The sequence below is a fragment of the Cibotium barometz genome, chromosome 22 (assembly GCF_041138505.1).
Source record: "Cibotium barometz isolate CiBa-2024 chromosome 22, ASM4113850v1, whole genome shotgun sequence".
Taxonomy (NCBI): domain Eukaryota; kingdom Viridiplantae; phylum Streptophyta; class Polypodiopsida; order Cyatheales; family Cibotiaceae; genus Cibotium; species Cibotium barometz.
Window position 1 is genome coordinate 43,672,292 of NC_141067.1, and position 12,943 is coordinate 43,685,234.

The 12,943-nt window shown below is 45.3% G+C and overlaps 1 protein-coding gene across 1 annotated transcript in view; it reads right to left on the bottom strand.

Annotated features, from left to right (window-relative positions):
* Positions 1-292: 292 nt before the first annotated feature.
* LOC147626636 (protein LUTEIN DEFICIENT 5, chloroplastic-like) overlaps positions 293-12,943 on the bottom strand; it is a 46,399-nt gene continuing 33,748 nt past the window's right edge. The window contains exons 10-16 of the mRNA XM_086816700.1: positions 1,874-1,906; positions 1,704-1,784; positions 1,454-1,536; positions 1,234-1,365; positions 983-1,043; positions 816-881; positions 293-735 (exon numbers count right to left, since the gene is read on the bottom strand). Coding sequence (XP_086672826.1) covers positions 586-735; positions 816-881; positions 983-1,043; positions 1,234-1,365; positions 1,454-1,536; positions 1,704-1,784; positions 1,874-1,906 — 606 coding nt within the window. The 3' untranslated portion in view covers positions 293-585. The remainder of the gene's footprint in view (positions 736-815; positions 882-982; positions 1,044-1,233; positions 1,366-1,453; positions 1,537-1,703; positions 1,785-1,873; positions 1,907-12,943) is intronic.

Below are 12,943 nucleotides of genomic sequence, written 5' to 3' on the forward strand. Positions count from 1 at the left end.
TGCAGGTGCAACTACAATTCATTATAACAGAAGAAGGTGGCAGCTTTTCAGTACCCACAGCTAGGACCTGGTCAGTAGCTACAAAGAAAAATTGTTATAGAGTGATCTAGTATTGGCTTCCAAGTTGGAAAGGCAGTCTTTAATGTCAGCATGTTGTGTTGTCTCAGCACCTTTGGCATCTATAGCAAATAATTTGTTTGACGAGGTTCATGGCGTTATGGTCCCATTAATAATCGCTTAAAGATACAGAACAGAAGCTCTTATGGCTACACAGCAAAATGCTACACTCAAATGGGCTGAGATCACTTGACACTTGTTATATTTGCAATGACAGACTACAGTTGATGTTCAATGGGCTCTGTTTAGAATTGCACATTGGATTCACAGCATCAATCAGTATTGATGTTTTTGGGATTTGTGCCAGTGAAAAGCAGATAAGATGAGAAATGAGAGGAGGTTGCAATGCTCCATGGTTTTGCAGAAGGCTAAGTTTATTATGTAGGGTAAGGTGCATCAAGAGGAAAAACAATGTGTTGATTGGATATACAATTATGTTGAATACGAGTTTTGGGATTGAGACTTTTTTCAACTAGTTCTTGATTGATCCATTTCCAAGAGTGTCTGAGTCCTAGTGGGCATGGTTGTTTTTGGCATCATTTGAGACATCACACGGTGTGTCACTGTCATTTTTAGACCATCTGTCGTGTGAATTGTGGCACCCGTTGTCATGCCAACCTATGCAAAGCATCAAAGGATGAGAAAAAAAGGTCTTCCACCAGAAAAGAAAAAGCTATCTTGTTAATGCTTGTCCTTACCGGCGGTACCCCTCTAGCCAGTTCAAAGTTAAACCGTCGCACCAGCATAGCCACCGCAGTGATGGTCTGAAACAGGGGTTCACTTACATGAGATGCAATCCCCCTTTGCAGCCTAATCATCTCAAAGACCTAGCAAAGATTTAACATGCATTTAAAGCCAGATTTACCTCAAAAGTGGCAAACATGTCTCCCACACATTTTCGAGGACCCCCTCCAAAGGGCAAGTATCTGTAAAGTTGAAAAAATGTAATCGAGACAATTACAATCAAGCAATTCGCATTGCAACATCTCACGGGTGGATGGGTGTGTAAATACTCTCAAAAAAGGAAACAAAAACCAGAAATGTGTATAAATGTGCATGTTAATACTGTTGAAGGCAGTGAAAAGTCCCTTTGATCTATCCTTACGCATACACTACCTGAAGTTCTCTGTCACTTCAGTTGGATCTGCTCCATCGAGTGGCCACCTTTCAGGCCTGAATTCATCCGCATCCTCCCATAGGTGTGGCGATCGGTGCAGATTCCAGACAGAGATAAAGATATCTTCACCTCTAGAAGGATAACACACAAACTTACTCTCTTGTAATAAGGATGTACAAGCACTTCAATGTACCCCAAAAAAAAAGGTAGTTATATTACTTTTTAATGGGATAGCTTCCAAGCACATCATCTTGTAATGAGCGCCTTATTAATACCGGCGGCTGTGGATACAAGCGCAACGTCTGAAAGGATCAAAGGATAGATGCCACTGTCATGGTGAGTGTCTTTTATCATAATCACATCAATACTTCGTGTGGAATAATGCAGCATAGATTTCTGAAATGCTCCCATTTTGGAAAAATAACTACTGAAATTGGGCTCAACCAGCGTTACTGTACATGATACTAACCTCATTGATAACTCGCCTTGTTAGCTTGAGTTTTTTCATGTCTTCCATTGTTGGCAACCTATCTCCAAGGACAAGATCTACCTGTAAAGCACAAGAAATTGATAATAGTAAGTATATCAACTTTCAAGGTTTATCACCCTCAACATCAAAGGTCCTGCCAAAAAGCTTACCTCCTGTTGAAGCTTGGCTGTGACAGCAGGGTTCTGTGGAATGCAAATTAGTTTCTGGTCAGTAAAAAAGAATCACATGCTTTTAAAAAAAGTAAAATACTCCATGATGAGGTTGTTTGTCATGCCTTTCCCAATCATGGACCACCAACACTAATGTTCCTACCCATAAAGCAGGAGACGTTGAACCCATAGAATTATCACACTAATATGATCGGGCACTTGCTGGCCAAATTTCATGGAGTTGTACTAAAGGCATACTTGAAATATAAAGCTAAAAAAGCAAAGGAGTGAGAGCTATGGGCAAGCAAACTTTAGATGGCACCACTCCACATTGGATCATATTTTCACACTTCAAGCTATCATCAAGCAAGCCAAGCACAAGTTTTTTCTTTGTGGATTTTTGTGAAGCTTTTGACACAATTCCACGAACTCCATTGACAAGTAGACTCAAGCAGCTCGAAATGAAGTCTAGTGATATGGGCCACCATGACACTATTGATAGGTAGATTCAAGCGGCTCGAAATGGAAATCTAGTGATATGGGCCACTATGAACAGGTCACTCACAAAGTGAACACAATTGATTTACCCTTAGAGGAGATTCATAGCACCATCAGGGTGAAATGGGGATGCACACTCTCCCCTATTGGCTGTAATTCATGCCCTCACTATATGGAAACACTACCTTTTGGAAGCTGAATTCTCTGACGTACAACACAGGTTCTATGGTTGTAACATGCGGAAGCTTCGGGGGAGATCGGTAACTTCAATGCTCAGAAATCAGCACACTTGTCGCAACGGAATTAACACACAAAACTGAATGTATATGTGCAGAAAAATAGAGAGAGAGAGAGAGAGAGAGAGAGAGAGAGAGAGAGAGAGAGAGAGAGAGAAGCGGACACAATACTCGATCCCGAATACCCTCTGTAGGACCCCCACCACGAATGGTGTATTTGCTTTATTAGAATGATGCAAATCTGAAAAGAAAATACAGAAAACTTGACCTTTCTTGGCTGAGATAACTCTGCCCTTGACCTGCAATCCTTCACCCCTTCTGTGTTAGCTTATCCTTGGCTGTCCTGGCCCTTTGATCCAATCCATTGCCTTCTTGTCTTCACACCCTTTAGCAGATCGGTGAGATCCACCGAGAGTTCAGAAAACTTGTCTATGTGGGTGGTCATATGCTGTCTGAGGTACTTCCCAATTGACAATCTCGGCCACTTTAGCCCGATCAAGTCGAATGCCTCCTGCACTAATTATGTATCCCAAGTAATGTACCTAGAACAAATAAAATTCTGACTTCTTTTCATTGACGTAGAGCTCGTTGCTTTCCAACAACTTAAGGACTTTCTCCACATCAATGTCATGCTGCTCAACCATAGCTGAAAATACCAATCAAATCCTGGAAAACACGCATCGTTATGCGGTTGAATGTAGCTAAGACGTTCGTCAAGCCAAATGGCATGACCACAAATTCATAGTGGGCCCGTTCCGTACGGAAGGCTGTCCTGGGGATGTCCCCCTCCACAATCCTCACCTAGTGGTACCCACTCTTTAAATCGATTTTCGAGAACACTTTTGCTCCATTCAGCCTCTCGAGAATATAATCAATTTCGAGGCATCGGGAATCTACTCTTGATAGTCAACTTATTGAGTGCACGATAATCAACACACAAACGGGAAGACCCATCTTTCTTCTTGACAAATAAGATCGGGGCTACAAATGGCGACACGCTGGGACGGATGAAGCCAGATTGCAACAATTCTTGGAGTTGGCGGTCCAACTCCGATTCCATTGCCTTGGAAAGGCGATACGGAAACTTGCTTGAGGGTTCCGAGCCTGGGAGGAGGTCAATCTTGTGGTCCTCAGGTCTGGACAGGGGGAGTTGGGGAGGGAGACTGTCCCGAAGTAAAATCTTCTGGAACTTTTCATGGAGAGCCGAGTACTTCTCGGAAGCACTGGCCATCGTCTCGGCTGTCTGGATGTATATCATTGCACAATGTGCGCCTTTCCTGACTCCTCGCTTAGCCTGTAAGTGGCTTATAAGCGGAAAGTTCAAAATTCTTGGCTCACACTTAATGGTCACTGGGGCGTTTGACAAATTCCGATTGATCGGGAACCTGTGCTTGTCCCACTTGACATCAGGAAGAAACTTGTGAAACCACTGAATGCCCAAAATTATGTCTGCTTCTACAAGAGGGGAAACAATAAAATCACGCACAAATTCTATGTCCTAAATAACTAATTTAGCACCTAGAGCTTCATACTTGACGCTCGTTGTCATGCCTGTGCTAAAACCCTCAACTTGTTTGTCCACCGAAGTCAAGACGAAACGGGCATGCCGAGCGGCCTATTCCGTGACCACATCCTCCGTGCTACCGCTGTCAAACAAGACGACTCTCTCGCCATCTATGTAGCCAAAGGTCTTGAGCAATTCATTGCGCTCATACTCCTGGTCATGGGCGCCCTTCTACTTATCTTCGAGTTCCCGGCTAATAATTTCTCCAACTAAAGCATTAGGATTTGAAGAACTAGGGACAGCCACTAGGGTCTGTGTGGGAGCTGGGCTCACCACGGAAGCTGTGGAGGCTAGGGCGGTGGTCTTTGGAGTCTTCTTAGGACACTCCCGAGAAGTATGTCCTTTTGTATGACAAAAGAAACATCTACCCTCCTTGTACTGAGAAATCTCCTCAACACTCAACTTGCCACCTGTCTTGCCTGCCTCCGCTTTCTCGTCTGGAGTAAGCTTAGACGCATTGTTCAAGTTCTTGGAGCCAGAGGCTCCCGTGCTCTATCTTGGGGAAGACCCCGTCTGGTTCTAGCCTTTTTCCCCCGAGGCGGTAGCCTTGGGAGTAGCCGGCTGGGAAGTCTTGGGCTTGCCACCATTATGCTTCATTTTTGCACTCTGCGAAGCGAGAGTGCGTCTTCGAAGGTGGCTGACCTAAACATACGCACCTCCCACTGGATTTGCATGTCAAGGCCATACAAAAACTGCCCTTTCTTGTCCAAATCAGATAAGCCTAATTGCAAACATGAAGTCGAAATTCTATTGGCAAACTGAAGGACTGGTTGCGCGTCAAAACGCGCTCCCCTGAACTCGTCTTCGAGTCACTCAAGGTAGTGGGGCGGTACAAACCGCTGCTTAAGGTCGCGGTAAAACTCGTCCCACACATAAGCTGCCATACCTAATCTGGTGTGGGCATGAGCCCACTGAGTCCACCAAGGAATGGCCTCACCTTCCAAGTACCAACTAGCTAAGATCACTCTGTCAGTATCTGTCACCAATTGGCCGACCATTTGGTCCATCTCCAGATTTGTGTCTCGTTCACTTGAGGCCAGGCCGGTGTCTCATGTGAAGAGGCCAGTATTTTTACTTGACATGGATGGGAGCCAGACTGGTGCCACCGGTGTGTTAGCAAGATGGTGTCGTATGGACGGGAGCCAGATTGGTGCCACCCGTGTATGACCTGGACTGTGTTCTATCCATGGGATTGTCACGCCATGGAAGAGCCAGTATTCGTGCCGTGTCTTGCCTATGGGACTGTCACTCCATAGGAAGGCTCGTGCCTGGAACTGTGTTTTACCTATGGGACTGTCACTCCATAGGAAGACGAGGATTTATGTTTTATGTCGTGCCATTTTTACGCCCGACAGATATTTTGTACTTGTTCCATGAACGGGAGATATGTCCATGATACTATTTGCACATGCACTCATGTTTTTGCATGTTTGAAACTGTTTTCGCATGACTTGTATTTTTGTGTTTGCCTATTTGACGTGTCACTTACTCAGCGGGGATGCCTTCCAGTGAGTCGTGAAGTTTGCTCTGTCTTCTGACGAGTTTTGTTGCGTGTGAACAGGTGGTAAGTGTATTGCACTTGTTGGTTTAATAGTTTATTTCTAACCTTTCATTTTATAAGGTTCTAAGTTCACATTCACTTAAAAGTGGGCACCCACATATGGGCCAAGGTGGGGAGCCACACTTAGCCCCTTAAGTGTGTGAGTGGGTTGGGTGCATGGTCACCTACCCGCACCACACTTTGAAGCTGGCCACCCCCATGCAAACGTGGGGAGCCGGCCAACTGTGGTGGTTTAACTCCTCTCAAACCTCTACAAAAGGAAGCACCACGACCACCCCAAGAAGACACATGATCGTGCGCCTGTTCTCCAGCCAGCTGCGCTTCTGCTCCTCTCAAGCGATCGCACCACCAGGCGGCTGGCTGCCACCTCCAGCATACAGGCTGCGCTCCTCTCTCCACAGGCCTAACACCAGCAGGCTGCGCTGCCTCTTGCAGGCGGCTGTGTGCCCACCACCAGTAGACGACTGCACCTGCTCCACCTTCATAACAAGGCTACGCTGCCTCCCCTTTGCAGGCGGCTGTGTGACCAACTCCAGCGGCTGCTTCTGTCCTGCAGACGGCTGAGCCACCCCAGAGGCGGCTGCAGCCAGGCGGCTACCTCTAATCCCCCGGCGGCTGTGCTCTGCATACAGGCAGCTCCTTCTCCATCTCCAACAAGCTAAAGTTTCACCTCCTGCAGGCTCTTGCAGGCTGCGCTCCATCTTCAGCAGGCAGTGCCTCCCACAGCAGGCTGCCTCCTCTGTATAGTGGCTGCTCCTCGGACCTCAACGACTCTTTAGGCTGCGCCACTTTCTCCTCTTCAGACTGGTGGCTGTGCTCTACAGCCAGGCGGCTCCACCTCCAGTGGACGGCTGCGCCTACTCCTCCTCCACAGCAGGCGGCTGTGCTCCTCTACAGGCGGTTACACCTTCCATCCATAGGCGGTTACAGGTGGCTTTGCACCTCCTAGGTGGCTACACCTTCAACACAGGCAGCTCCTCCTCCTCCTCTTCGACAGGCTGCTGTGTCTTGGTGTCCACCACGGGTATTGGTCTTCCATCTGCAAGCTACAAGTGAATTCAGATTTAAGTAAAGAACTTTGTTGTAAATCTGATAAAGGATTCTCTCTACGGCTAAACACCCGTTCGGTGCCAGGTAGTCCAAGATTTTAGAGAACCACGGTCCAAAGGTGCCGAGATCGGGAGAGCCATGCGTTAGTACGGGAGCGCCTGTTTGTGCGTGGTCCTGGAACACCAGTGGGGCGCTCTCTGCGGAGTCCAGTGAAGGCACAGGACCGTAGAGACTGGACCACTCAAGTGGTCGCTCTCCTTCAAACATCTACTTCGAGCCTCTTGTTTGGTAGTGTTTTCATTTGTACATGGACATCATCTGGTTCATTGAACCCATGGAGCATTGTATTTGTTAAATACTCCCAATAATATATCATATATTGAGGGGGGGGGGGGGGGGGGGTCGGCCCGTTCCGGCCCCAATGCTGGTGTCCATCTATTTCATTTCAATTTTCAGTTGTTATTAAGTTGTACCAACGGAGTCTATTCCCACTTGACGGGATCAGTTACATTGGTATCAGAGCACGGTCATTTCCCTCTTCTTAGTGGGGAAATGAACCTGTGTTTTGGACACCCCGCTTCTAGCACACTTAACACAATGGACAGCCAAGGTAACCCTTTGGAAGTGCTTAATTTGAGGGGCCCATCAAGTGCCTCGCGTGGTTCTGATGCTCTACGAGGAAGGCACAAGCCCCTTGAAAGGGTAAATGATAGTGATTCAAAGGGACAACTGTCTCGAGGAAAGACAATCATGCAAGAAGAAGAGCCTGATGCAATGGTAGACGTGACTTTTGAGTCCATGGCACGAGAAGTGGGCAAGAAGCCAAGGGAGTTGGCACTTTCCTACCTCCTCCACAAAGGTGACATCAAAAAGGGGGAAGATGGAGAGCTGAAATTCAGAAATCCACCTCGCTTGAAGCATGGAGATCCCGTATCTCAAAGGTTGAGGTCTTTTATGCAAAAGGAAGAGGTGACAGTCACCTCTCGACATGCATCTTCTCCACAAGACACAAAGCCTGACAGGTATATGTATGCTAGTGCTCATGGAGGGCATGAAGGTCACATGCATTCAAGACATGTATCCCATGGTAGGGGTGACAGGTCTGCCACTAAAAGAGCTTTGCCTTCTGAGTTGTCTCATGGAGAGACATTGTCTTATGCAGGAAAGTCACATGCATCTGATTCTCAAGTTCCTGGAGCACATGCCACCGTGCTTCATGAAACTTCCATGATGGCCCATGGAGCCCATGCAGATAGGGCTGCCCCATTGGATAAGGGGAAAAGAAAAAGAGAGGACCATGAGCCTCATGCCAGAAAGTTCAAGAAGAACAGGTTTGGCTTGACTTCTGAGCAAACGGAGTAATATGCGAAAGACAGGAAATGTTTTGCATGTGGAAGCAAAGAGCATATGTTTCGGCAATGCCCCAAACGTAAGCAAGATGCAAGAGGACAAGCAGTCTAAGCCTAATGTGCATGCAGTTCTTCCCGATATGCAGGGTAGTGTTGATCATGCTGGCAAAGAGGGATATTCCATTCCTATTGTATCACACATCCATATTAATAAAGCAATAAAGGAGAATTTGGTAGCAGATGTATTATCCACGAGACCATATGTGGCTGCAGTTACAGCGACCTCTCATAGGAGACTTATCTGCTATGCAAGATTTGTATCATTTGAATGCTGATTTTTGCCATATATGGACTGATTTGATGGCTGGTCACTCACATGCCTCTTATGTGATTAAAGAGGGTTATCTTATGAAGAATAACTGCTTATGTATGGTGAAGGATATGCGTCCAAAGGTTATGGACGAATGTCACGCTCCACCTTATGTTGGTCATAGAGGAATTATTTGCCCATTGATGCAAAGTGGGTAAACGAGGATTTTGTTGATTACCCACAGCTGTTGCAGGCATATCTTGAGGCTTTTCAGTTGAGGACAACTCTTTAGAAGCCCGGGGGGATGTCACCAATTGGCCGACCATTTGGTCCATCTCCAGATTTGTGTCTCGTCCACTTGAGGCCAGGCCGGTGTCTCATGTGAAGAGGCCAGTATTTTTGCTTGACATGGACGGGAGCCAGACTGGTGCCACCCGTGTGTTAGCAGGATGGTGTCGTATGGACGGGAGCCAGACTGGTGCCACCCGTGTATGACCTGGACTGTGTTCTATCCATGGGATTGTCACGCCATGGAAGAGCCAGTATTCGTGCCGTGTCTTGCCTATGGGACTGTCACTCCATAGGAAGGCTCGTGCCTGGAACTGTGTTTTACCTATGGGACTGTCACTCCATAGGAAGACCAGGATTTATGTTTTATGTCGTGCCATTTTTCCGCCCGACAGATATTTTGTACTTGTTCCATGAACGGGAGATATGTCCATGATACTATTTGCACATGCACTCATGTTTTTGCATGTTTGAAACTGTTTTCGCATGACTTGTATTTTTGTGTTTGCCTGTTTGACGTGTCACTTACTCAGCGGGGATGCCTTCCAGTGAGTCGTGAAGTTTGCTCTGTCTTCTGACGAGTTTTGTTGCGTGTGAACAGGTGGTAAGTGTATTGCACTTGTTGGTTTAATAGTTTATTTCTAACCTTTCATTTCTAACCTTCTTGAAACTCAGTATGCCTTCTGTGCTTATTCGCATACTTCTGATACTTCTGCTGAACATGAATCAGTCTGTCTCGAACTTGCACAAGAATATCTTGCATTTCTTGAATCAACTGATCTGCTAATGCCACCTTGTGTTGAAGAACAAAGTTTGTAGGCACAAGCGGAGTGTGACCATATGCTGCTTGAAAAGGAGTCATTCCAGTGACTGAATGTGGAGAATTATTATAAGCAAACTCCACAAGAGGCAAATATTCCTCCCAAGAAGCTAATCTTGTCTGAATATAATGTCTAAGCATTTCTTCCAAAATTTGATTTACTCGTTCTGTCTGTCCATCTGTCTGAGGATGATAAGCAGAACTGAACAAGAGATTTGTACCAAGAGATTTGAATAAGGAAGTCCAAAAATGTCCAGTAAACTTTGGATCTCTGTCAGAAACAATAGATCTTGGCAATCCATGGATTCTGAAAATATGCTGTACGAACAACGCTGCAAGATCTGGAGCAGAAACTATCTTCTTGCAAGGAATAAAATGTGCCATTTTGGAAAACCGATCAACCACTACTAAAATTTGAGCATTGCCTTTCTGCGAACGCGGCAAAGTAGTGATGAAATCCATGCTTATGCTTTCCCATCTTTCCTGAGGAACTGGCAAAGGCTGAAGCAATCCTTGAGGAAGTTGTCGTGAAGCTTTCATAATTTGACAAGAGTGACAAGCTTTAACAAACTTAATAACATCCTGTTGCATCTGAGGCCAAAAGTATGTTGCTGATAACAGACGATATGTCTTGTTAATGCCAAGATGAGCTGCAAAGGGTACTTCATGCTCTTGAATAAGGAGTTTCCGCAAAGATGCATTGTGAGGAACACAAATGCGATCTAAGTAATAAAGTAAATCATCTGCAATTGTATATGCGGCAAACATATTCATTTCTGCAACAGTAGGATGAAGAGATTTGAGAGCTCGAAAGACATCTCCAAAGTCTCTATCTGTCAAATACTCATGCTTAAAACATGCTGGAATCTCCATCTGCACATTTGAGATAGCAAAGTTCGTAGCTCGAGGCATGCGGCTCAAAGCATCTGCTACCACATTCTGTAATCCAGGAACATAGAGTATCGCCATGTGAAAATTCGCCAAAAATTCAACCCATCGTCCTTGACGAGGATTCATCACTGGCTGAGTAAAGATGTAGGTCAAAGACTGATGATCTGTCTTAACCACTGAATCTGCACCAAGAAGATAATGCTTCCACGTTCTATAAGCATGTACAATTGCCAAGAATTCCTTGTCATAAACGGGATATCGCATTTGAATAGCCAAAAATTTATGACTATCAAAAGCAATAACACGATCATTCTGCATAAGAACGCCTCCAGATGCTCTATCCGAAGCATCGGTCATGACGTCAAACGGCTGAGTTGGATCCGCAATAGCCAAAACAGGCGTAGTTGTCAACGCATGCTTAAGATCATTAAAGGACTTTTCAGCTTCAAGTGACCATTGCAATTTATCTAACTTTGTAAGAGCCGTCAAAGGAGCAGCAATATCTGAGAACTTGTGAACCTTGGTGTGGTAAAAATTTGCTAATCCCAAGAAAGATCGCACATCTAAAATTGTAAGTGGCAAAGGCCAATCAACAATGACTTTTATCTTCTTAGGATCAACTGCAATACCATGTCCAGAGATGATGTGTCCAAGATATTCCACATGATCTTTGAAAAACTGACTCTTCTTCTTGTTGATGTACAAGACATTCGTACGGAGTACGTCGAAGACAATCTGCAAATGCTGCTTGTGATCTGCTAAAGTCTTACTGAAGACCAAAATGTCATCCAGATAAACGATGACAAACTTATCCAAGTAAGGACCAAAGATGTCATTCATCAAAGTCATGAAAGTAGCTGGGGCATTGGTTAACCCAAAAGGAATGACCAAAAATTCATAATGTCCATACTTTGTTCTGAAAGCTGTCTTATACTCATCTCCAATTCGAATCCTGATTTGATGATAGCCTGACTTCAGATCAATCTTCGAAAATACCTTCGCACCAAGCAACTGATCAAAGAGCTCATCGATGCGAGGCAAGGGAAACTTATTCTTGATTGTCTGCTTATTAAGGGCACGATAATCAATGCAAAGTCGCATAGATCCATCCTTCTTCTTGACCAATAAAACTGGAGCACCAAAAGGACTTTTGCTTGGACGTATATGACCTTTATCTAACAACTCTGCCAATTGTCTCTGAATTTCTTGAGATTCTGAATAAGTAACTCGATAAGGAGCTCGAACTGGCGGTGGTTGTCCAGGAATTAGATCAATCATATGATCTACAGAACGTCGAGGAGGCAATGTCGTTGGCAGCTCGTCAGGAAATAAATCCTTATAAGGTTGAAAGAAGGGCTGCTGTAAATAAGAAATATCTGATGGCGAGGATTCCGATTGGTCAACTACATTGTCTTCTGCTTCTCGCAACATAACTAAGGCAGAAGTGCTGTCGCGTTTACGCACTAAGCGTTTGACTTGCATAGCAGAAACCACAGTAATCGGCTTAGAATTAAACAGACCTCGTAATTCCATTTCTCGATGATTATGATAAAGTCGAATGGAATGATCTCGAAAGCTAATCAAAGAATCATACTCATATAACCAAGACTGTCCAAGGATCATGTCATAGTGTGACAAAGGCATAATAGAGAAATTCAGCTGATCCTGATAGTCCTGAATCTGAAAATGCAACTGCCGAATCCGTTTGCTGCAATGCAAGAAAGAACCATCTGCAAGTTCCACTTGGAAAACTTCCGCACTCTGCTGAGTAGGTAATCGTAACTTGCTGACAAGAGTAGTTCCCACAAAATTAGTCGAGCATCCACTATCAACAAGAACATTGATAGGATGCTGGCCAATAAATCCCAATAAGCTCAAAACTTGATTGGAAAGGTTAACAGGCGCTGAAGTATGGTTGTGGACATTCAGCATTAAAGCACTGACAACTTTAGAAACTCGCACTGCATGAACCACCTGCTTGCCTTTTTCTGGCGCATAAGGATGATGATGTCCATGTTCACCTTCTGGGAAACATTCCATGTTGGAATTCTGGCGAGAATTACGCTTTGGGCACTCATACCACCTGTGTGGTCCATTGCAAATTGTGCAAAGACCTGAAGGGTTGGCTTGAGGGGTTGAAGGTGCCGATGTAGAGGCTTGCTGACCTGCTGAGGTATCGCGGCGAAAATTGCGGCGATTGTTGGGTCGGCGATCTTGCCAGTTGCGTCCTCGATTCCGATTGTTGTTGTTGGAAGAGGATCCTGTTTGTGAGGCTGCTGCCTGACCTGAAAATGTAGGCCGAAAGGATTGTTGCCGAGTAGATTGCTGACCAGAGGATTGGGAATATTGAGACGCAGGTTGAGATAAATTTCCTCTGCGATTGGGCTGGGAGAAACGAGCACTGTTTGAGGACCGATTGCCATAGAAGGATGTCCTGGGTTGTCGTCGGATGTCCTGGGTTGTCGTCGTAAATCTCCAAGGCGCTCTACGTAGGCAATAGCAG